The sequence below is a fragment of the Halichoeres trimaculatus genome, unplaced genomic scaffold (genome assembly GCF_033239565.1).
Source record: "Halichoeres trimaculatus isolate MK-OKI-2021-1 unplaced genomic scaffold, fHalTri1.1 fHalTri1_scaffold_21, whole genome shotgun sequence".
Lineage (NCBI taxonomy): Eukaryota > Metazoa > Chordata > Actinopteri > Labriformes > Labridae > Halichoeres > Halichoeres trimaculatus.
The window spans coordinates 21,536,158-21,561,566 of record NW_027437199.1 but is presented as its reverse complement, the minus strand read 5'-3'; the positions used below and the strand labels follow the sequence as shown (position 1 = coordinate 21,561,566).

Below are 25,409 nucleotides of genomic sequence, written 5' to 3'. Positions count from 1 at the left end.
TCTGATTTATTGACACGTTTACGTCCTGGTCTGTCGCAGTCTGCTAAGTGTCCACGGATAATGCAGTCATGATCATCGAGGGACAGTTGTGTGTTTAATTTCCTCTCTGGACACTTCTCTGCTAAAAACGTCTGTCCACCTAATGTCTGTCCACTTGCTGATCTCTTCTATCCACTCACTGCTGTTTCACAAACCTGGAAGCCGTTTACCATCCGCCAAAGTGATGATACTATAGTTAAAAATTGTGTTAAACTCCTTCATGTCGCTTGACAAACCATTGTACTCCACAATACTTCTCCAGTCGAAATGCGTGCACATCCGCTGTTGTTGCCAAACAAATAACCCCTCTATATTAGAGGGATAGAGCTGAAAAGACCTCCCTATATGTCTACCCCTGAACAATTCCATGTGAGTAGGCACATTGGATCACATTCACTAACAGTGCATAGGCACAAATAAAATCTGACACTATGCAAACAAACATTTTAACCACAAATCTGGTATTCATTCTGACTTGAATTTATTCTTTCACTGCGAACAAAAACAGAACTTACTCGGACCATGAGTACACACAAATAATGACAAACAACTTTTTCTCAGATTAATTAAGAGCCACGCTGTCTGAAGACACCAAACAGTGTCTCTCTACCCCCAGTAGCCAAACTGTACAAAGAGATGTGCATTGGTTTTTAAGAAATATTTTTGTTTAAGGATTAAAATATATTGACTTTTCATTGTATCCTCTAGTTAACACTTTAACCAAAATGATAAATATTAAATTACCAATGATGCATTGTGATATTAATTTCGACTTTTGCAGTAGTAAAACTAACATTTAATATTTTTCCTTGACACCAGAAGTTTATTAGGCAATTTTTTGTATTTTTGAGAAATTATTCCCAAATATTTAAATTTCTCCTCATCTTATTTTCTTTGAACGCACACCAGTGGATACACAGAGGCCAAAGATGATATCTTTCAGTCAGAAATGAACACATTTAGCTACACAGCGGCTCTCTCAAGCTAACACAGGTTCACTCAGCCTTCACTTCTAGCTCCTCAACATAGAGGAAGATCGGCCTCTATCACTTCTCCAACAATCACGTGGCAACATGATTCACACTGACTGTCAGGTTCCCTAGAAAAGCTGAATGCACGCTAACAAGGTGTGTTCATACATAGTACTAGGCCTGGTTTAATGCCAAATGTGTCACAGCAGTGTATCTAGGCCTGTACCAATTCACAGGCTTCTCCAAATGTGGCCAAAAAAAAAAATTAATCCTTGATATTGTTCAAGAGGTGTCGGTTGTTTGTTGATTGAAGTATGTGACACTTGTGGTGTCAGGTAGTTGGCCACATTAGCCGTTGAACTAGACGTTGCAACATGATTTGCATAATTTGATGTCAGTGTTCAGGGAAGTAACGGTTGATGACACAAATAGAGAATCCTACGAAGACTTGACTGTCTGAATCTGGTTAGGCATTTGTCTGTGCAGATCCTCTGATGTTGCCGCCTATGGAATGTGACAGCTCATAAATATTAGTCAGTTACACAACCCGCTACAACAATCCTTCCAGGGCTTTTATTGTTCTTCTCTGATAAACAGATAAGTGGAATCCTCTGAACAAGACTTAAAGGTGCAGTGTATAGAAGTTTTCAGCATCTGGCTGAACAGAAACAGTGGAAATTAGATCAAAAGTTTAAATATGTTTGTTAAGTATTTTATAAGTGTACAAGAATCCCCATAAAACTTTAGTCTACTTTTAATTAAGTTAGAAAAAAGCTTTTTATATTCATACAACCATAGTTTCTGTTCACATATGCAGACATAACAAATGGCCATGTTTCTGATGTCTACTGCAGATTTGGGGGACAGAAATCTACTTGGCTGTCAGGGAAGACAGAGGGCAGAGTTGTTGTTTTTACAGTATAAGAAGCGATTGTTGGTTGTTGTTGTTGTATTAGAATACAGCGATAACATGAGATCATTCGCATTGAGATTATTTTCTGATGGAGAATTACAAACAAGCATCACATGAGTGTAACTCATCAGATTATGGTCCAAAAAGATCAGGAAGGTTTTTTTCCAGTCTGACCACGTGATCGAGACTTACATATGCATAGAACGTAACTTTCCACCCTTCGGCAGTTTGTGCCCTATCTGAAACCCCTCCCTTAAAAAAAAAAAAAAATCATGTTTCACAACCATACTAGTAGTGAAATGTATTGTGCTGGTAAGTGTTGTATCACTTAGTTTGGTTTTTTAGCCTGCTTGGTTTCTGGTTTTCACAGTTAAGTTAATGAGAGAGAGCTGCAAACAGTGGTGTCTACAATAAAGTTATTTAATGGTATTTTTTTCTGTAAAAAACCTGAAAAGGGTTATTTAGTTATTATTTATTTCATAAATAGTGTTATTATTTATTTTCTGATTTCTTTTTTACCCTGTCAAGATCCCATCAGAGAAGGGAAAAATTGTTTTGCCCTAATTGGAAAAAGTTAGGGGACCCCTGGTTTATGGTATTGTCTAACAAACGTCAGCGGTTCTCTGTCGGAGGGTTTTCTTTTTTCTCTGACATCGTTGATAGCTAGCTCTGTCAAACGACATGAGCTATCAGTAGGGCTGGGTACCAAATAAGGTACTTTTATAGGTACCGACCAAATTTAGTCTGTAATACCTATTCATGTAAAATCAAAAGGTCCCATGATAAGGCACCTTAACACATCCTTGTGACTGTGAGGGAGTGGAAAAATAGGCAATTTCCTCTCCTGGACATGAACACAGCATTGAAAGTTAACATATTGGAGAATAAAAATGTACAATCGTAAAAACTTAGAGATTTTATTATTAAACACTAATATTTATTACCACATAAACACAAATAAAAATTCTGAAAATTTGTACCTATGAGTACAGAAACTGAGTGCCAGGTACAGGGCATTGGTACCATATTGATTCAAATGTGAAAGGCATCCATCCCCAGCTATCAGAGGGTGATGTTGCTGTCATGGAGCTTTCTGCCTCTTGTGTCTACAGCTATGAGACACGTCCCACAGTAACGCCCATCATCATGAGATCAGAATAAATGACGCCATCCTCAGGATCCTCTTTGATCTGACTGCTTCATGACGCTAAAACTCTAATTTCTACCCACTGCACCTTTAAAGGAGGGAGCTCATGAACTGGAAAGCTTTAATTTGGACATGTCTGGGGCAGAACCTCAAAGTGTGATGTTGTGAAGAAGAACCAGTTTTTCATAAACCGTCTGCAGCTGTTGTCTTTATTTTCAGTCCTTATTTGATTTGTCATTTCAAAAATCAATCATTTTTACACTACTGATGAAAAGTTTTCTCTCATACATGTGGCTCACATCAACTTGTTTTACTTTGGAAGGATAGCTTTTGCATAGCTTTGTGAAAAATTGCAGCAACAGTCCTGGATGGTGGATGGAGCTACAGAAGGTTAAACAGATTTTACATTTTAAATGCTAAATAAGAGATTACTTAGAATTTTCAATGTTTTTTCCATCAGGTGAAAAACATTGAAAATTCTAATTCTGTAGAATAAAACTCATATAAAAAGCTTCTACAGTCAGTCAGTGTGTGTTTGAATGTGAGCTTTATAAGTCTCTTCCTGTCTGAATATTTTGCCGCACTTCAAACACTGGAAAGACTTTAGGTCAGTGTGGATCTTCATGTGGGTCTTTTTCCCTCTCAGAGTATGAAATGCCTTGGGACACACTGTGCACTTGTAGGGACACTCCCCTGTGTGTCTGCGCATATGCACAGTCAAAAAGCATTTTGCGATGAAGGTTTTGTCGCAGTGTTTGCAGGTGTACGGCCGCTCTCCCGTGTGGGATCTGGTGTGGAGCTTCAGCTCGCCGGAGGAGAGGAAAGCCTTCCCACACTCTGTGCACAGGTAGTTCTTCTCCCCTCGGTGCATCCGCATGTGTCTGGACATATGCTGGATGGAGGTCTTTCCACAGATGTGGCACTTGTAGCGTCTCTCTCCTGTGTGTATGGGAACGTGCGCACTCAGGCTGTGTGCAGTTTTGAAGCCTCGTCCACAGTAGGAACATAAAAACGGCGTCTCGCCCGTGTGATTCATGCGATGCAAATGCAGCGAGGACATGGAAGCGTATTTCTTGTCACACTTGTCACAGTGGAAAGGCAGAGTGTGTGTTTTTATGTGGTCCTTCAGGGAAGAAATGAACCTGAAGAACTTCCCACAGTACTCACAGGTGAACCCTGCGCCCTTGTTCTCAGGATTGAACGTGTTGTCGCCTGCTTTCTGGACAATGTTTGGTCTTTTAGATTCCCTGGACTGAAGTCTGCCGGGATCCTGGATCAGATCAACTTCTCTGGTGTGTTGCATTTTACCTGTGGCCTGGCTGTCAGTGGAGGAACACAAAGACGAGGTCTGCTGTCCTGAGGGGGAAAAATCTGAAATACAAAAAAGTATTTTGATTTTAAAACCTCTCTGAATGAAAATATCTTTTTAATGCAGTAATCATCCAATGAAGGAATTCAGCACAGAAACGTGTGTTGAAGATGTCTTACTTGAGCAGTTCTCAGTTCTTAGGTCTTTCACTTCATCTCCTTCAATGCACACTCTCTGAGTCGGTGTAACATCATCTGGGCTCTCCTCATCCTCACTGTAATAAAACAGTCCATCATCTTCGTCATATGCAGGCAGGTTCTCTAGATGAAGTTGTTTGTTTGGTTTTGGAGGAAGAGAAAGTCTTGGCAAAAATATGTTTTGAGTCTGAGAGGAGCCTGTGAAGAGACATTCAAAAAAGCAACATAATGAGATTTTCATTTCACACTAAGGGTAAAAAGACTGAATTCAAAACAGATCATTGATTCAAAACAAACACATTTACTAAGTTACCAATGCTTCAATCTGAAATTATGACTTTGTAACTGAAAAGCGATGAATTAATTCCATTAATATCATCACTGTCACATCATTTAGTAAATCAAAGAGGCTGTGAGGAGGATCTGTTTTAATTACACTGCCACCTGTTGGCCTGGGGTCTTATGCACACTGTCATGAAGACCTGACCCTTAACAAGGCGTGTTTTTGTTTTGAAAATGAATGGAGATCAGATTTCTAACTCTACTTTTCTTTGTTAAAGACAATGTTTTACTAGATGCAACGCCACAAGGTAAGATATTTATCAACAGTTAGGTAGAGCTACAGTTTGCAATATGACAACAAGCAAACTTTATAATGCAGTTTAGTAGCGGGCTATATTTAGCACTACTGGCAGCCCGGGGCTCTGAAACAGTCTGTCAGATGTTAGTGAGCCCTTGTTATGCCTCAGTATATCAACTTCCAAGCAGAGCTAACATAACCTCACTCTTCATTTTATTGATAGACTCTCAAGTTTGAACAGACCACTGCAGAATAACTGTTTAGCCCTTTTAGCCTTTAGCTCTGGCTCTATTTCTCCCCTGTTTATCATTCTTCTGCTCTTCTGTCCTTTTTCTGTCTGACAGTTAGGCTCCTGTGTCCACCATCGCTACAAAATTAATCACAGAAATTGTTTTCAGCAGAGAAAGACACAGATCTCTCTTCTCACAATTAAACAACATAACCTATGTTGGCGCTAATAATATCATTTGGAAGAGGATTACGATCAGGCATACATCCGAATTTTTCAGGTCACTTAGAAACTCCTCGCAGGGACTCCAAAGAACCTCCAGTCCAGACTCTAACATCAATCTCACTGTAAACTGTCTGGACATTTTTAACACTTAGCGCCATTTTTTTCCCCAATATTCTCAGATCTGCCAGACATATACTCCTAAACAAAATCAAACGTGGGAAAAAGGACAAGAATTCACACTTTACACTGTTAGTTTGTTGTCAGGTTGAAAGTAGAACTTTAAAAATGCAAAAAGAAAAAACAGAGAGACAACACACAGAGTAGCTAATTTGTCAAAAACCTGCATATAAACTGAAACCCTTAATCAGGAGATCAAAAGTTTAAGAACAATTTCTGCACTGAAACCTGTCCCCTGTTTCATTTTCATCCAGTCATTCTCTCTGCCATGACCTCCTGACAGCAACAGTAAAAGACTTTCTTGGCGAGACTGATGAGCTACAAGCATGGTGAACAACCAAGCATCGCTGCTGAGTTTAGATGATGTAAAACAGTCGTTTTAAAGTTCTTAAGAGCCCCTTGGGGTCATGTGATAAAAATCAAGTAGTAGACTCTAAAAGATTTCACATGTGCTGAGTTGGAGAACACAACGAGCCGTTTGTGAAGACAAATTAAAGTGGTTACAGCTGCTGATGGCACCAAGCAACCAAAATGAATTTAAGTCGTTTTTGACACTTTTAGATATGTTTTTTTTTTTTTGGTCCTTAGCTTTGGATCAGCTGATGTACAGCCTGTTTGAAATGCAGTTTTCAATAAATTACCTATCATGTGTTTTTTTTTTCTCTTGCAACCGTTTCTTTTTTGCATTTTAAAGCTCTCCTTACAACCCACTGATGATCCACCAGTTTAATAACAAATTCTTGTCATTTTTCCCCTGGTTGTTTTCTCCTCTTTTTGCAGAGCAGTGTTCAGCTGTACAGAGCTGGGGGGAGGACAACAAAGTCTTTGCATTCCAAGAGGGCCTTTATAGACGACGGAGGACTAGGGTCACTTAAAGAAAAACAAAAAGAAGTAAACACAAGATTTACGAGAGTAAAGTCTTGGTTTTAGTCTATATTAGAAGATCTGAGAAAGGTAGTACAAAAAAACGTGAGATCACATGCGTAAAATGAGTTTGATGATGCTGCACCTCTCCTGGGTGAAATAATTTGATAGTTCTGTATCATAGAGAAGAAACATGTTTGTGGCTTGCAGTCCATCTTGCTGTGATTGCAGAGAGATGTTGTTTTTGTAAAAGCAGTGGGAAAGACGAATCTGTGAATATCTTTCTAACTCTGCTGAAATTCTTAACAAAGCCCCAGTTCCTCAACTATCGTTTCAGGGTCCTTATACTTAAGATTGTGTTATGCTGATGAGCCAAAAGATGGAATAATTCCTCATTTGTGAAACCTATATGAAAGTTTGCTCTGTGCTCCTTTGTTTTTGTGCACATGGCTGCTGCTCTCCTGACAGCCTAGCTGTAGGCTAAAACAACTTTATTCTCTTAAATCTATAAAATTAATCTCATAAATTTACTCTTTATTTCTTTAACCTGCCCCCAAACCTCTGTTGTACATATACCCTCAGTGCTCAGGCTCAAAAATAAACTACCCAAAAAATAAAGAGTGATTCTATTGTAGTGAGTCTGTGGGACGTGGTTACTGGAGTATTTCAGGATCTTTCTGAACCAGAGGATAACGGAGCTCGATGGATGTCTGAATTACTCACTGAATGTTTTACTGTTTCTTCAACTCTCAGATGTTGGATCAGAAAAGCAGGAATGCATAATGAAAGGTTTTTTAAAAAAATTTTTCAGCTCTCAGAGTTTTTGATTGCTTCATGAAACAACCATCAGCCTCTTCTCAAAAAAAAAAACCAAAAAAAAAAAAACAGTGTATGAGCTGCTGAAGGGGAAGATTTGGCTGAAACGACCTCCACAGTCTTTACTGTCATAGTTTTCTACATTTGTTGATTCAAATTATGTCAGACAGGAGCAGAAAGTGTTATCAGTGAAGCACAAACTAACACTGACATTCGTGTTTGGGTCAGTGGTTTCTGTAATTAGCTAAATGTTGAGACGCGACAGAACTCACCTGCAGTGATTGATAGTTCAGGTTCTGTTTGTTCTGTGAGTTTCTTTTTTCAAGAAAGACCAAATACCACAGAGAAAGCCCTGTGGGTAAACACTTACTATGACTAAATACCTCAGACAGCCACATCTTTAAAAGAAAAGGAAAAAACAGAACTATCCCTTTAAGGCAGATGAGGCTGGAAAGGTGGTGATGGTGAGAGCCGGTAAATCACTGCTCTGTCAAAGAAAGAGCCACTACACCTGAGGAAAGAATGACAGCTCACCCTGGCAGCCAGACCTCCCACCAGAGAGAGGGAAAGCAAAGAAACAAAAAATGAAGAAAGGTGAAGAGAAAAAAAGCTTCTCTCTGCCGGGTTAGGCTGTAGGCTTTACCTCCCCCTACTGTCACAGTTGAGGAGGAGAAAAGAGAGGGGAAATGGAGGATAGAGATGCAGGATGTGGACAGGAAAAGCAGAGCTGTGGTGAGAAGCCTCCCAGATTTCAGGGAAGAGAGGAAACAGTGTCTAAAATTTTCTATAAATGGAAATATTATGAAGAACAAGTGGTTAGAAGACACAGTGGCTTTGAAGCAGCTGCTGTGCTAAAGAGAGGAAGACAACCTGCTCCTTCGTGGAAATATACGTCAAAATAAAACATATTGACGTTCAGGTGATTACACCTGAATTAAAACATACATTATATACTATTCAAACCAAGTCTGTTCTGCTAAACGCAGCAGAATAATGAACACATGAATTCCACATGAGTAAGGAATCCACATTCTATTTGCACAACATGCTACAGCAACATGAGAGCATACATCTTTACCATGTCTCTGGCTGCTGCTCAGATTTCTTCACAGAACCTGAAGCTTTTCTGACAAACAGCCTGACTTGATTTTTTTTTTCCTTCAAACCGGCACGCAAAATTTACAAACTGATGGAGGTGAATAAGTGCTGTAATGCTGTTTATTGTATAATATAGCGGCTAAAAACATAGAGATTATAATCCCTCCTGGAACAAATTTCTGATGAACTGTTTCTGCAGAGATTTACTTTGAGAGGCAGCAGAGTTTATTTTCTGTACCGCTTTAGAAGAGGACTCACCTTTGTTTGTAAATCCTGTTCGCTGTTGGTGGAAACTTAAGAGCTCCTTCATCTGATCTGGCCTCAAAACCAGATGTTCACATTCCTCCACAACAGAGGGGGCGCCGCTTAGCCACTCTGCAGTCTGTAAAGAACACACACAGTTCATCATGCATTTAAAACTTTATTGCAAAATGTTTGGACACTGCTGTCAACATGAACTATCCAAAATATGTTCTTCCCGTAATTTGCTGCAGCTCAGGAATCAGGCTGTGATAACTTGTCAGTGTAACACACACAACAACACTCCTCTAGTAGGTACAGTTGCCTAGGAGAATCATAGTGCAAAGTCACACATCACAATAGCACTTCAAGTGCTAAAATGATGCATTACACTTAAATAGTTAGGGGGAAAAATGAACCCAACTGTTGTTGAGTTGTTGCATGTAGGCCTGTCACGATAACAGATTTTGCTAGACGATAATTGTCCAAAATATTATTGCCGATAAATGATATTATTGTCAATATTATTTTGATTTTTTCCCCATTTTCTCATTGATGTAATTATGATAAATGGGATAATAAAGTGAGTACACCATATCAAAAGCAAGAAACTTTAATTTCTCCAGAGTATTTAACTGTAATTAAAAGGTCAGGATCTTTTAAATAAAATAAATTAAACAAAAAATATAATAAATTTAAAAAATAAGAAAGAGAGAAAAAATACAATGAAAGTGAAATGGACTCTCTTTTAGAAAAAATACATGTCAATGAAAATAATGAATACTAATCAAAAACAATAAAACATAGACCCTGTCTCTAAAGAAAAAATGAAACTCCAAAAAAAACAACAACAATAAAAACTACAGCCTAAATAAAAGGGAGTTTATACAGTTCCTGAATTGTTTGTAACATATACTTTTTCCCAGTCAATCCGTACTGTCTGTCAAACATTTTGAACATTTCTGGCTTTCAACCGTATTGAAGGGCTGCATTTCTTTGGCAATGTAGCTGTCTTTGAGCGCCCACCATTTGGCGCTTTATTTCTATTTACTTTGCAGACCAAAAGCCTCAGTAAGAGCGGATTGTCAAAGAACAAGGCACCTCCCCTTCTTCTTCTTCGTCGCCACCATTTTCAAACAAATGCGTCATATCAGCTCGTTGGTGCTCATGAGCTCACACTTTGTTCATTCTGATAAAAAACAAAATATTCCCACACTGGGACTGTGGCATGCGGCTTAGGAACCGTATCTTTGGTGCCATCACTCATATTAGCGTGTGTTTCCTCCTTACCCCTCAGGACGCTCGCTTCAGCTCTCTCCGTGTGTACGCGCGAGCAGCACCGTCTTCACCCCAAAGATCACATTTTTGACAGATGCTCACTCCGCTATAAATCTGCTAAATCTGCTATAGAACCTATGCACCCCGATGTTAGGAAAGATAGATGTAGTGAGCCATCTTCTCATTCAGCCTCTTTGGTGGAAAGAGAGGAGGAAAACAAACATGCATGTGTCAGTTTATTGAGGCTGGCAAACTTACCAAGGATGTTTTTATTGATCGTTCAGTTAATCGATTTATTGATTATCGTGACAGGCCTAGTTGCATGTTTGATGTTTTTAAAGCCATTATATTCCATCTGATACAAATAAAACCAAAATTTAAACCAGGGCACAACATCAGGGGGCTTGAACTTGTGGCCCATGGGCGAAACACGGTCAGCCACACCATTTCATACGGCTCATCATTTCATATCAATTCATAGTAAAATCTAACCACAGACTGTATGATGAATCAACAATGGGGCTCCGCCTTTTACCATTATATGGTTTTGAAGCCCCCCGTCACAGGCACAGCCATTGTGCTGCCAGAGTCTGTGCAGTACAAACTATGAGCGACTCAGATATTCTGAGTGGAGCCGGGTGACAAAAAGAATATGTATTTTTTCTTTGGAGAGTCGAATCTCTTCTTGGCTCTCCTTCCTGGCATATCTTACCATCACTGAAAACAATACACAAGTAAGTTAGCTGTCAATCATTGTTAAGCCTGGCGTAAAATCCTGTTTTTATCCTCTAATAACTAATGAAAAAGAAACTTTTCAGAAAAAAGAGGACTTGAACACAAAGTAGCCCATTAATATCTTGATATCACCTCAGCGTATGGATGTGAGAAACATGCCTACCAGGTGTTTTTATTTTTTAAAGTTTGACCACAGCTCATCTAGAATGACAGGGGGACAGAGTTCTTGACCCATTCTGCAGCCAGCCAAGAGGAGGGACAGTTTTGTGAGATGAAGTCAATTTTTTTACAGCCAGTTATGAGTAGAGAAGAAATATCTGATTTTCGAGCCGACCCTGAATGCAGCAAATTCACCACATGTACCTCATCAGAAAAAATCATCATTTGTAACACAGAAAAACGGACGAATGAAGAAAGATTGATATCAGGCATTAAGTGAATCAGGAGCAGTGGGAGATTGATTATTTCTGTGGAGTTGAAAGGGAATCCCACCTGTCTCATATGCAAAAAGAATGTTCCTGTTCTTAAGAAGTTTAACCTCATGTGGTATTATTCAACTAAGCATGGAGCAGTATGGAAAGTATCAGGGAAATGAGTGGGCACATTGAGCTGCATGGCTGAAGAAAGAGCTTTCAACAAAATGATTTCCAAAGAGCAAGAGAGGAGGAGAATCAAAGTAGGACCTCCACTGAAAGATGTCCATTTTTCAAGCCTTTCTAACGCCTCAAATACACCAGATCCATCTACAGTGTGACTCCATTGCGCTGCTCTTGACTGCGTTTGTCAACTTACACTGACAGCGTGTTCAGGCCGACAAGCTGCATGACTGTCAGGCAGCTGGAGTCATGAACCGAGGAGTTCCTGCTCTTCCCACTCCATTGATAAGTCTCTCCTCATTCATGTTGGGCTGTTAAACCTCAAACCTGGTGACTACTGGTCTGGCTCTGCTCATTATGTCTGTTTTTCGCTGTAGTCAAGCTAAATACAAACTGATTTTGACACGTTTTTTTATTTTGAAAGTCACTGGGTGTTTTTAGGTAGTTTTCGGTCACCACTTCCTGTCCCTCTTGATCTTTGCTATGCTGAATTTATGAGTGACAGCTTTGTGTCCCACAAAAATAGGAGGGCTGCGTATTAGTCACAACAGAGTGGATCCAGTGTACGCTGACACATTGATTTTAGACATGCACCAATTGATCAGGGCCAATTTCCTTAGTTCTGGGGGATCGGTGTTTGGTAATCAGCCCATCCTTACATATGAAACTGATCCTCCATGAAGGCCTGACAGCCAGCCCTTTTTGCTTTTTGCTCTGAGACCTAAAACTCAGGACACTTTTTTGGTTGTTTGAGCTAAAACATAAAGATTTTATTGTTTCACAGGTATTGTTCAATGATTTTCAATAAAATAAGATTGGTACATTGAAGGTAAATGCTGTCAGTTATAAAAAATAAAAATCCGTATTGTCAGATCAGCTTTTTAAAGATCGGTGAGAGGCCAGAAAATTGTGATCGGTGCACCCCTTATTGATTTGAATGAAACCTATTTGATCCGTTTGTCGTAATGGAGACACACTGCAGAGGCATTTGGTGTATTACAGCCGTAAGGGTTTCCAATGCTACCTCCTTTTTTATACACCTGAAGTGGACCCCTTTAAGACAAGACTGGATGCTCAGAGGCCCTGAGGTAATTGGAGTTTCAGACCCCTGCTCTTAATTATCTAGGAACGAGCTGTACCTGTTTAATATCTGGAACAGGCATAAGATGATCAAGTCTGGAGATGAACTTCCACACCAACGCTTTCAGAGTAGCTTGAAACTGCTGGCCATAATGAATCGGAAAGACTTCCTGGAACATAAAAAAAGAGTTAGTTTAACCTCTGGACGCAGTCTGACTGAAAATATTACACTGAAAAATATGATACCAGCAAGAAGTTTGTTGGACCTTAAAAAATATCTTCCTCTCCTCTGTGTCCTGGAGTATCCTCTCAACAACCTCCACAAAGTTGGACTTGGACTTTTCCAGATCCTCTGATTCCTGTTGAGTGAAGTGAAAATAAACAGATTAGACAGTAAATGTTGGTTTCTTCAGCTTAATTCTAATTTGGGGGGACAAACCAACACAGTGTTTGTTTGATTTTAAGTGTCAGTTAAGTAAAGTGAGAAACTACCAGTGTGTTATTCTTTAAAATCTGTTTTTACCCCAGAGGTGCAGCAATTCTCCCATCCCAAACCCAAAACCCTAAATCCTTACAGACTTTACTGTGATCACCTGGAAAGTAGTTGAGTGCACAAGTCTGCAAGTACTCAAAATCGTCTGACTCAGAATGAGACAACACTTGGGGCACAGATGGCCTAGCGGTCTGGGTTGCCCACCATGAGGTTTGAATCCAGCCTTGGAGCTACCCCTACTGAGAGGCCGACTCTAATCTAGATTCTACCGGGTGATAATTCAGTGATAACCAAACAAACAAGCAGCACACACAATATCAGCACAAATCTGTTAAACCTCATTAAGGCAACACACTTTGATCAAAGGTGCAGCTGTAAAAAAGCAACTACTAGATTCAAATGCTCAAACTTTGAGAAGCTTATTTAAAACTAATCAGGGAGCCTCAAGTTGTCTAAACATTCACTATCAGAGAAAATTAAATTAGGATAAACGCCAACGCCTCATTTCTGGGACCCAGCAAACAAATCTCTCCCTGCATCTGGACCGGAGCACAGATGAAAACATCAACAAAACATCAGAAAGAAATCCAAGACTAAACAACACAGGGCGCTTCCTGACAAACAGAAGGTCGGGAGTCATCGCTTCAGGCAAATCGTGATGGACGCGCTCGATAACTTTCAGAGGGTCAAAGGTTAAAGAAGAGATGTTTCTTTATTAAAGTTGCCTTTTCATCTTAAAAGCGTAACACTTTCCTTCTGTTTGCTAAAAGGACAGCAGACGTGTTTGTCTGTGAGTCGGTTCAGTGTCGCTGCACACAACTCAAGCCTAACTGACTGTGGCCTAATACCGTCTATTATCGAGTTTACTTCAAAGCTGTGACTGAGGTTACAACCCAGCCCTGAAACAATCATTTTTGTCCTTCTCAGCATTGTTTTTTTCTCCTTACTAGTTGTAGAATAAGCCATGAAAAATCAATGACACACTAATATTTTATTGGACCGCCTTTAGCTTTGATTACAGCACAAATTTGCTGTGGCATTGTTTCAATAAGCTTCTGCAATGTCACAAGGTTTATTTCCATTCAGTGTTGCTTTAATTGTTCACCAAGATCTTTCATTGATGATGGTTGAGTCTGACTGCTGAGCAAAGCCTTCTTCAGCACATCCCAAAGTTTTTCAATGGGGTTAAGGTCTGGACTCTGTGGAGGCTAATTCATGTGTGAAAATGATGTCTCATGCTCCCTGATTCACTATTTCACAATCTGAGCCTGATGAATCCTGGTATTGTCATCTTGGAATATGGCCGTGCCATCAGGGAAGTAAAAGTCCATTGATGGAGTAAGCTGGTCATTCAGTATCTTCAGGTAGTCAGCTGACCTCATTCTTTGAGCACAGACTGCTGCTGAACCTAGACCTGACCAACTGCAGCAACCCCAGATCATAGCACGTCCCCCACAGGCTTGGACAGTAGGCACTAGGCATGATGGGTGATCACTTCATCTGCCTCTCTTCTTACCCTGATGGTTCATCACTCTGGAACAGGGTCAGTCTGGACTCATCGGACCACATGACCTTCTTCCATCGCCCCAGAGTCCAATCTTTATGCTCCCTAGCAAACTGAAGCCTTTCTTCCGGTAAACCTCACTGATTGCTGACTGACAGTGTTCAGACTCTACCATGGTCGATGAAAGCCCTTGGTGAAGCTTAATGCAACACTGGATGGAATTAAATCTTGTGACATTGCAGAAGCTTATTGAAACAATGCCACAGTGAATGTGTGCCGTAATCAAAGCTAAAGGCGGTCAAACAAAATATCAGTGTTTGACTTTTTTTTGGGTGGTGACGTTTTTTTTTGCCAGGCAGTGTATATCTACAGTTCAGTCAGACAACTCACGTTTGAATTGTTCATTTAGCAGCAAATATATTTTATGTTTGGCGTCCAGGCTCCGGCCTCATCACCCCTCACAATAAATTTACATGGTGACATTGAGGAGTGATGAGCAAAACATACTGAACATAATCCCCCCCGGAGCCTGCAGGTGGTTGCTGGGGTGGTGGTGGGGGCAAAGAAACATGCAGCATTACAAACGCAGGGCAGCCAAGGCATTGACAGGCAGAGGGGGATGGGAGACTCCCGGTTTAAATAGACCGCCCCATTGAGAGAGTGTGATTGCAAGATGGTTATGACGTGTGAGACACGTGGTATGTGCATAGCAGTGCTGCTCGAGTTGACTGCCTGAACTAGCTCGCGCCCCATTTATTCTCTGTCAGAAGTCGATTAAGGATTTCATTGTGAACTTAACTAATAAAGACATACTAGAACTCTGGATTCATTACATGCATTCTGTAGAAGTATGTTAAATTTGGGTGCAAATACAACAGAAAATGTTTCTTTTCATATCAAATACTTATTTTGGATCCTTAGTGTGGCCAGCAGAAAAGCTCTAACTATTTTTTTTAAAGATAGTAAAGATGGATAATACATGTCATGCCAATAAGACCAACATTCATCTTAAGTAGATCTTTGTGTTCTATTTTATATTCCTTATTTGGAGGGCTTAATTTAGGCTGTATTCAGACCAGAAAAGTCCTTCGGTCCACTTGTTTGGTCCAGACCAAAAGTCGACTTTATTTTTTTCATTTGGTGTGGTTCGTATTCAGATTGTACTTTTTGCAAGTGGACTATATTCTGTAAACACAGCCACGTGTGTGACGATCAGTGCTCTCATTGGACAGCACTGACAAAGGGTGGCACACAGAATACAGACCTGGACATGGAAGTAAACATGTGTGTTTGTGCTCTTATTAGAGCTGCAAAATCATTTTCAGTTTCAAGAGCAGCTCCTTCAAAGAAGGCTTAACAACACCGTTTACAATTTTGGAACAGCGAAGACGAATGCGCGCAGCAAGGAGACGCTATGCTCTGTGTGTCCTGACCCACAACATGCTAGCAACAGCGTGGCTAAACAGAAGACGGAGGATCAAGTATGAACTAAAGACGGTTAGGTTATGGTGGCTTTATAGATCCAAAAGGCACATGTATCCTGTAGTTACTTTGGATGGACCTTGGTTTGTATACAGACCTGCACTGGAGAACCGCGAACCGCACAAGAGTTCGTTTGGAAGCGGACCGAGACCACCTCAAAAAGTGGGTCTTGGTCCGGTTGTTTGGTCCGCACCAGGGTTCGTTTGTGTCTGTTCACACCTGCAGGAAAAGTCCGTCCCAGCGTGGGAGACGAACCCTGGTCAGTTTAAAGTGGACCAAACAGTCCAGGTCTGAATACGCTCTTAAGTTCCTGCTCTTATTGTACTATATTTTTAAAAGATGGTTATATGTATATTTTACTGGATGCCTAAATGGTCTTAATGTGTTTTTGTACTTCTAACTAAATCTGGGATATTTTACTATTGGCTACTGTGGCATAATTACAGATTGCTAAATGAGAAGTATGATATGTATTGTCATTGATTCTATAGACCTTGAAACCCATAATAAAAAAAGAATAAAAAAAAAAAAGTAAAAGTATTTTGATGTGAACATGAAATGCTCTTCGACATGTCGACATGACGATCAGACATCAGGACATAGGTCTGACTCCTCAGCTGCTTCCAGTTACACGCTCTTTTCCAGACACAGACATGAGTTTAGGAACATGTCAAACACTGCAGATGAATCCTGTGACATGATGGTGGTTGAGGACCACGCTACAACTTCACATTTGTAAAACCACTTATATAATGTAAATGCGGTGACTGTGGGATGGTCTGGCTCTGGTTTAACAATTCTGACACCATAAACAAAACATTAACGTTCAGAGAGAGCATGCCACATTTATCTCCCTCTATCATCTAGTTTCACGCTTTCATGGGTGCATGAAAAAAAACAAATAACCTTAATCTGGTAATAAAGTTAAATGTCTTGTAGTGGCCATAAAAGAGCATCAGAGATACAGATCTTTCTTTGGAGCGGTGCTGAATGTGAGGGGAAGAAAACGGGACAGACAAGCGTTGTAGATATGACGACTGCAGCCTCCTAAACCAGAAACATCTAATCTGAAGACCTTGATCCTCAACCTCGAACCACAGCAGGCTAAGTGTTTACAGTGGAGGGACAAATCCCTTGGGCACAATTTGGTTCCCGGTGAAAGTTGACTTTTCTTTGCTCATGTTGGCGACCATGCTTCCTGAAATGATGTGATGTTCAAATAAACTCGAGAACTTTAACCTGAAGTCACACAAGCACAAACCTCAGCACTGCCACGCTGGTGGTTGCTATCTTGATTTGATAAAAACCTATTAACATGTTTTATTTACAGGTAGCGAACAAGTTATAGGAACTTCTTAGGGTGAAGTCATACTGGCCATCCAAACCGACTGCACCACCGAGGCGCCGTTCCCCTGATGGAGGGTACGGCCAGCGGTCACACTACTCCAATATGAAGCAGACTTTAGCGGGTATCACACACACATGCATGGCTTGCCTACATCATCGTGAAGCGTCTGTTTACACAGAGCACAATCTGATCAGAGTCAGCTCAATGAGACAGAGAGACACTGCAACAATTTTAGAGACTTTTGTGTTTATGTTAAGTTGTTTTGGTCTGACACAGCCTCGAACACCCCCTACTTTTAAAACCATTGTTGAGAAGAACGGTCAAGGCGTTCGTTCGTCATGGATCCTACCTCATATCTGCGTGCTTGTGCTCATGCATGAAGTGAACCATGCTGAAGCACACCTCTCTGAAGTGTGCTAAAGCAGGGAAGCGAATCGAGCTTCAGCACAGCACGCTCCGGTCACACTGGCCAAACAAACTGGACTTTAGGGTTAAAGGTGCTTAAGCAAAGTAAGGTTTTCCAGTGTGACCATGTCCTTAGTTCAGTTCTCCTCCACACCTGCAGACTTACCTCCTGATCACGGGTGGAGTCCATCGTGAGGCTCTTGATGGCTGCCAGGTGAGGCTGGATACTCGACCAGCTGGCTGTGCTCTCGCTGCGACACAATTCCAACACCAGCTGAAACACAAAACACATTATTATTGTTATCATTATTATCTTTCTTCTTCTCCTCTTCTTCTTCTTCTTATTTATAGTTCTAGTGCTGTAATGATAATCCTGTTAAACCATTTATACCTTGATTAGGGTTGGGGCTTTTAATTTACCTTTTTGATCACCAGCCAATGTGGGTGCTAAGTCTCTGAAGTTACCAGCCAATCCGAATTTCCATTAGACAATTTTTTTCCTTTGCAAAAAAGTTGCTCTCAGATCATGAGAGCAACTGAATTCATTTGAACATTGATCAACAAAGCTTTCATTGACTCTTACCCTGAAGTTGGGAATGTTTATCCAGTGACAATAGTTACCATAATTGAAACTTAATAACATCTAAAAAATTAACCAAACATTTCATTATTTATTAGGTACAGGAGCTTTTGAGAGATCTGAGGGAGTAGCTCAAAAGGTGGTCTTGTTAAAGCGTGTAACACCAGATCCCACTGCAGTACAAAGGAGCGATGTGGCTGGTCTCTGTCTCCTCTAAGAAAACGTTTTGTCAGAGGTTGGAGGAATCTCCCTGTTCACCTGGGGGAACACATCTCTGCAGCACAGAGCCTGTAAGGGACAGCAACCGTAATGCGCCCACTTGTTCTGGGGTGGTTACAGTTACTGCCAAACGCCCCAGACGTAAAGGAGAGGTTTTGGGCCAGGGCTGGTGAGAGAGCATCTCCTCCCACCAGCGAAGCTTCCTGTGCGTTCAGGGAGAACCACAGAGCGTACCGAACATGAAGTGAAGACAGCCCCAAGCAGTTTAAGTGATAAGAAGGAGGAGAGGACCACTCTCCTCTGACCACATGAGACTGACACATCCCGCCCACCCAAAGAGTGAGGCATCTGTGTACATTGAGATGTGAGACATAACTCAACAGCTGTGTTTGCTACAAACCGTGCTCATTTCTCAAGAAAAAGATGGTATGGTGCCTCATTTATCATTGGGCAATTCATCTAGTGATTTTAGTACTCACAAAAGTAAAGTTTCACCTACATCTGGCAGGTGTTAATGCAGAGCCCTGATCAGGGTTTATATAATGTGAAACTTTTAACAGACTGCCTCAGAGAACAGAAAGGAGCTCCTGTACAGTTATGTGTTTATGTGGTAATAAATATTATTTTGTTTAATAATCAAATCTCAAAGTTTGCCAGTTTAACATATTTATGTTTCAATATGTAAACTTGCAATGCTGTGTTCATGTCCAGTATGGGAAATTGCCTACTCTTCCACTCCTTCACAGTCACAAAGATGTGTCAGGTACCTAAACATGGCACTGTTTGATTTTACAAGAATTCAGATGGTACCTGTACAATTATCTAATTTAGTGTTTTAGAAAAACATCTAACTGAAACATCAAACACTATTTAAAGGCACTGGGTCCTGTTGCATCGCAGCAGATACTGGCACAACTAATTACTGCAAAAAGGCCACAAAACAAAAGACTCAGAAATTAAATTTAAATGCAACAAACCCTCGTATATGATCTTACCCTTGCCCTCAGTTTCAGCAGGATTTGTACTTTCTCTTTTGACGTCAGCAGCTCAGGAGCAAGCTCAGTCGCCGTCCTCACCAGTTCCTCCACCTTGCCGTATTGCATCACATTACTACGCTGGACCACATGCCAGGCAAAGGCACACATGAGGCGTAGAGTGGGAACAAGAAGACACAACGAGGAGACGGACAAGCTGCAGTCTGCAGAAATGGAAATGAAAGCCATGTGTTAAGTCCTCACACAACAAAAACAGTGTAACCCCAAAAATATAATTAGAGGTAAAAAACTGAGCTCTCCAAAATCCAACTTCAACTTAATAACTGTGAGCACAGGCTGTTGAAAATAAACCTGAGTGGTGTTAAGCATTTAACGAACATTCATGTGCGACACGAAGATCCATTATTTAGAGTAGAAAAACATTTTTTTTTTTTTACCAAAGTCTTCTACTGTCTCTTCCTGTAAGGTCTGAAGAGATGAGGCGACTGAATTTCTGATCCTCCATGCTCGTTTGGTCTCATCCAGCTGCTTTTCCCAACTCAGGACTTTATCCATGACAGCAAACCATCTCCCTCTTGGTTTTCTTGAGTCGTTCTGCTCCTTGATCACTCTGTACTTCTCTCTTAGCAGTCTAATCTTTGTCCTGCACTGACTGGTGGTCTTATCGAAGCCCTGAGTGGCCAAGTCAGAGCTCAACTGGGCAAATACTCGTTCATTTGTCGGGGAACATCTGAGCTGCTCCTGGACGCTCTCTTCTGCCCAACGAGTGAGCAGCACTTTGACTTCATCTGACGTCCAAACAGCTCGCGGCGTATCTGTGAAAATGTTGCTTAGTTAAAGAACGGAAACAACTCAAAAAGATGCACTGGATACTTTAAAAACAACACACACCTTTCTCATGTTCATATTCTGATGACTTAGTTTGTGTCACAGCAGCAGATGAATCCATCTCAGGGGAAGCAGCTCCATCTGATCCAAGCACGCCATCCAAAATGGCAAACCAGTTGCTTTGAACACTCCCGTTTAAGTCCTCCTCTTTGATTTTTCTGTACTCTTCTTTAAGGCTGCTCACTTTATGACTGCACTGCTGTGGTGTTTTGTTAAATCCAACTAATTTCAGTTCACTGCTGAGGTACTTGAAGACTTGAGTTTTTAATGCTGGGTTTAGAAGCTGTTTCTGAATGTTTGGTTGAGCCCAGAGCGTCATGAGGACTTGGACTTCATCGGGCATCCATTGAGCTTCCACTGGAGAAGAGAAGACAAACAAACAGAAGGTGAAAGATTCATTAATGTAAATTAAAAAAAAGAAGACACTAAAGCAGACTGGGGTTGAGTGGGTTGCAACACTTTGCTGGAATACTTGATACAACTTGTCATAGACAGCATGAAAAAGAAAAATATTACTGGCAGGAATTTCCATTTCCTGAATGAGATGTTGAAATTTGAGCCTCTGCAGTTATACAAACCAATAAAATGCAAAGGGAACTAAAAATGGTCCTTTCCTTTCCTCATTTAACGCAGCTGATTCATTCTGTTGCAGCATCATTACGCGTATTATCTGTTCTCTAGCAACACCTGCTGTAGCTTATCTGAAACTGGGTAATGGAAGACAAAGCTCACTTAAAGGTGCAGTGTCTAGAAGCTGGCAACATTTGGCTGAACAGAAACGGTAAAAATTAGATATATTTATATTTGTGTGTAAAGTATGTTCAAATAAGTGAAAAATATTTTTTTTCTGTTTAAGTTAGAAAAATGCTTTTTATATTGACATTACTGTGGGTACTGTTCACAAAGGCAGACGTAACAAATGACCATGTTTGTCTACAGCACATTTTGGAGGACCGTTTTCAATATGAGCCTGGCCACTGGTCCTGAAATCTACCTGAAAGCCAGGCAGAAGAAGAGAGGGGGCGGTTGCTGTTTTCACATTAGAAGAAGAAGACAGGGTTGTTGTTGTAGAATAGGAAAGAGACGAAGAAGTAAAGATCCTCTCACACTGCTCCTCTGACTCAAGGCGTCCCCCTGGGTTCGGTGCTTGGTCCCCTCCTTTTCATCATATATCTGCTCCCCCTTGGTGACATCATCCGCCATCATGGCCTTCACTTTCACTGTTATGCAGATGACATTCAGCTATATATTTCCACCAAAGCCATAACCCCAGACACACACTCCTCAATCATAAACTGCCTCACAGACATAAATACTTGGATGAATCACAACTTCCTATCACTCAACTACAACAAATCTGACCTCATAATCATCTGTCCTAAGTCCCTCACTAACCCCATCCAGGACTTCAGTCTTGCTTTCAACAACTCCCTTCTATCTCCATAACCTCACATCCGTGATCTTGGAATCATTTTTGACATCAACCTTTCTTTTCACCATCACGTCACTCACCTCACTAAAACAGCCTTTTTCAATCTCAGAAACAAAGCCCTCTTCCATCCATTCCTCTCCTTTTCTGCTGCTGAAAAACTTATTCATGCATTTATCACATCATGCTTAGACTACAGTAACAGCATCCTTTATGGAACATTATCCAAAGTCCTCCGTAAACTACAGTACATTCAAAACTCTGCTGCACGCCTCCTCACCTGCAACCGCTCCCGTGACCACATCACCCCCGTCCTCCAACATCTTCATTGGCTTCCCATCCCCTTCTGCATACAGTTTAAAATTCTCCTCCTCACCCATAAAGCCCTCCACCACAGGCCCCTTCCTACCTCACTGACCTCCTCCACCATCACATTTCCTCCTGTAACCTCCATTCCTCACACACCAACCTCTGAAAAGCGCTATATAAATAAAATGTATTATTATTATTATATTTTGGGTTGTTTTGAATGAAAGAACTGACCTTGAGTGTACTTAATGATGAAGAACACAGACATGCATCACATGAATATGATGCATGTTTTTACAATCATCAGACTTTGGTCCAAAAAGATCAGGAAGAAATAAAGAGAAATCGGGACAGACAGCAACTAAGAGGAGAGTAAACATGGTGTAGTTTCCAAGCTGGGAGTCATCAATAAAAAGTTGGGTCTGAAAGACTATGCTGAAGTTGGCTGTTTTCTTCTCCACGGGTAAAGGTGCAACATACTGTTGGAGAACGTTTCCGTAGCAATGTTTATTGGTTAACATCATTGTTTATTGTTTATGGTGTAGTCTAACAAACGTCAGCGTTTCTCTGTCTGAGAGTTTTCTTTCCTCTCTGACATTGTTGAAGGCTAACTATGTCAGACAACATGAGCTATTCGAGGGTTATTCTAAAATCTGAACACCCCATGTCAATAAATTTCAGATTTCTAAGCACTGCACCTTTAAAGATTTCATTTCTACTCACCATCACTATCCACTTCCATCGGTGACTGTTTCTGACTGAGTCTTGCAGCTTTAGGATCTCTCCAAGCGGGAACCCTGGAGCCGAGAACAGCATCCATGATGGAAAACCAAACAGTGGTGGTTGTTCTCTGCCTCCCGTTTCTCTGCTCACCATGTTTCATTCTCTTGTAATCCTGCTTCAGTTTTTTGATTTTCTCCCTGCATTTCTGAGGAGTTTTGCTGAATCCAAGGGATTGCAGTGTGGCACTGAGGCGGGCGTAAACTTGATTGTTCCGCACATTTAGGGTAAGCTCATCTTGAACAGCAGGATTGGCCCACAGTGTCAGCAACGCTTGGACTTCTTTTTTTGACCAGCGGGTATCTGGAGGTATGAACAAATATAAACAAAGCACAATTTACGAGACAATTTCACCAAACATTAATGTTATCAATTCAGATGAAAGTATTTCCGTCTTTATAAAAAAAACTTGATTTACAACTGGTGGAGTACGCTGCAGTCTATGTTAGTCTCATCAATCTTTAGCATCTGTTTACTCGCCTCTGATGGATGTTTGCACTGGAGCATGGAGCACTCTTGCACTTGTGGAGGGACCATCTGAATCCTCTACCTGAATGGGGTAATAATCCGGTTCCTGTTTGTTCACTGGGGGGTACTGTGTTGGCACTGTTGCATGGGAGTCCATTAATGTGTTGCTGTAGCTTGTGTGTACTTCTGATGCGGTTGCTTCATCTGTAAGATAATTATAAATTTGATCATGGCCACAATAAACAAGCACAGAACAGTAAATGTCTCAAAATTACAATTGTACTGGTTTGTCTTTTGTTTAATATCTGTCTCGTAACAGTTGAAAGACAAGTTTTAACTTTATCGCCTCTTATAAAGAAATAAAATCAGTGCAATAAAAACACAAAATGGAGTCAAATGGAAAAATATAATAAGACTAAAATAAAACCAGTTAAAATGTATTAAAACAAGCTAAAGTGATTTTAGCCCTTAAGACTCACCACAGTACATGTCGAATTAACTTTTGTTTACAGTATTGAACACTTTGTGCACCTCTATGACTTTTTACTGGTATGAATTTTGTTTTCAGACAATGTAACATGCTAACCAAAGATGTTTTCTTTAAGAATAATAAAGTTAACTCACTTGTTTCTATGTCAGAAATCACAAATTTCTGAATCATGGAGTCTGACTCTTCACTGTCGTCCCTTGTTGTTATTGTTCCGCTCAGGATGGAGTCCAAAGTGTCATACCACCTGAAGTTTGTTCTAAGATCCCCTCTTCCTCCGCCATATTTCTGTATTCTTCTATATTCCAGTTTGAGCTTCTTTATCTTGTCTCTACACTGTTTGGCAGAGCGAAACATCTCCATTGCAGCCAGTCTGCGTGACACTTCCCCATAAACTTTCTCATTTCTTACTGATTCCCCAAGTCCAGACTGAATATTTTCTTCTGACCACACTGACAGAAGCGCCTTTGTCTCCTCATAAGTCCAGTTCACGTGTGTGGTCATGTCTTTTTCTTTCCTTTTTGTTCTCAAACAGACAAAAACAAGGAGCAGATGTAGCTTCTCAGTGCTGCTTTTTCAAAATGGCGCTCCTTCCTCTTGCCCTTTTTTGTGACGTCGCGCGGCGCGAGCCAATCAGACGGTCCTTTCGGAGACGCACAGCTCGCTTGAAGGCGGAGACGACGTAATACCCGATAGCGCATGGCTGGCTGAGCGTGGCAGAGCCGAGCCGTGCCAGGCCAGTGGAAATGTGCTTTTTACCCCGAAGTTCTCTTCGAAGATGCAACGTCCTCTGAGGAAGTGTCGGAGCCTTATGTACTTCACAAATTTACATCTAAAACCACAGAAAGGCGCGAGGAAACTTTTCGGACACCTATTTCAGAAACGTCACTCCAGTTCTTTTAACCATTAGAGTATGAGACAAAGAACAGATACTTAGTATTCAGCTTTGAGGTCAACAAAGTCACTTTTTAATCAAATATGTAGACACACGGTAGCGTTTTGTATATTCGGCAGTGATTGTTTTCTGAATGATACTATATATATATATATATATATATATATATATATATATATATATATATATATATATATATATATATATATATATATATAGCTTTTATCGTAACTCTACTGAGACTACTGTTAGTTCACAAAACAGTGAAGTACAAAAAAACAACAACATTTTTTTCATTTGCATTTATTTTTTTTATAACATTTAAAACAAAAAATAAATGGCAAAAAAGATTATACACATTGATACTTCTGGGAAAACTCAAGCACAACTTCACCACATAATTGTGTTACGTTCAAGATATTCATCGCGTATGCTCTAAATTAAAATGAACTCAGTTTCTGCAACTTATTCTATGTGAGCAAAAGAAGAAAACAAAACATCTAGTTTGTTTAAAAGGAAAACTTGTAAAAAAACACTCAGTCTAAAGCATACACAGTGTTTACAGTTTAGGGTTATAAAGAAAAAGTCATGTGAAAGAGTTTGGGTCACAGCAATTTCCCAAAAGATACAATA

The 25,409-nt window shown here is 40.5% G+C and overlaps 1 protein-coding gene across 1 annotated transcript; it reads right to left on the bottom strand.

Annotated features, from left to right (window-relative positions):
- Positions 1–3,004: 3,004 nt before the first annotated feature.
- On the bottom strand, positions 3,005–24,504 carry LOC141810533 (uncharacterized). Its single transcript, XM_074698185.1, has 12 exons — positions 24,019–24,504; positions 23,407–23,598; positions 22,870–23,229; positions 20,412–20,765; positions 19,958–20,335; positions 19,521–19,723; positions 17,893–18,000; positions 12,761–12,853; positions 12,554–12,664; positions 8,824–8,947; positions 4,559–4,774; positions 3,005–4,441 (listed from the first exon to the last, which is right to left on the bottom strand). Exons 1-12 carry the CDS (start codon positions 24,383–24,385, stop codon positions 3,591–3,593), a joined length of 3,357 nt encoding a protein of 1,118 aa, XP_074554286.1. The 5' UTR covers positions 24,386–24,504; the 3' UTR covers positions 3,005–3,590.
- Positions 24,505–25,409: the final 905 nt, after the last annotated feature.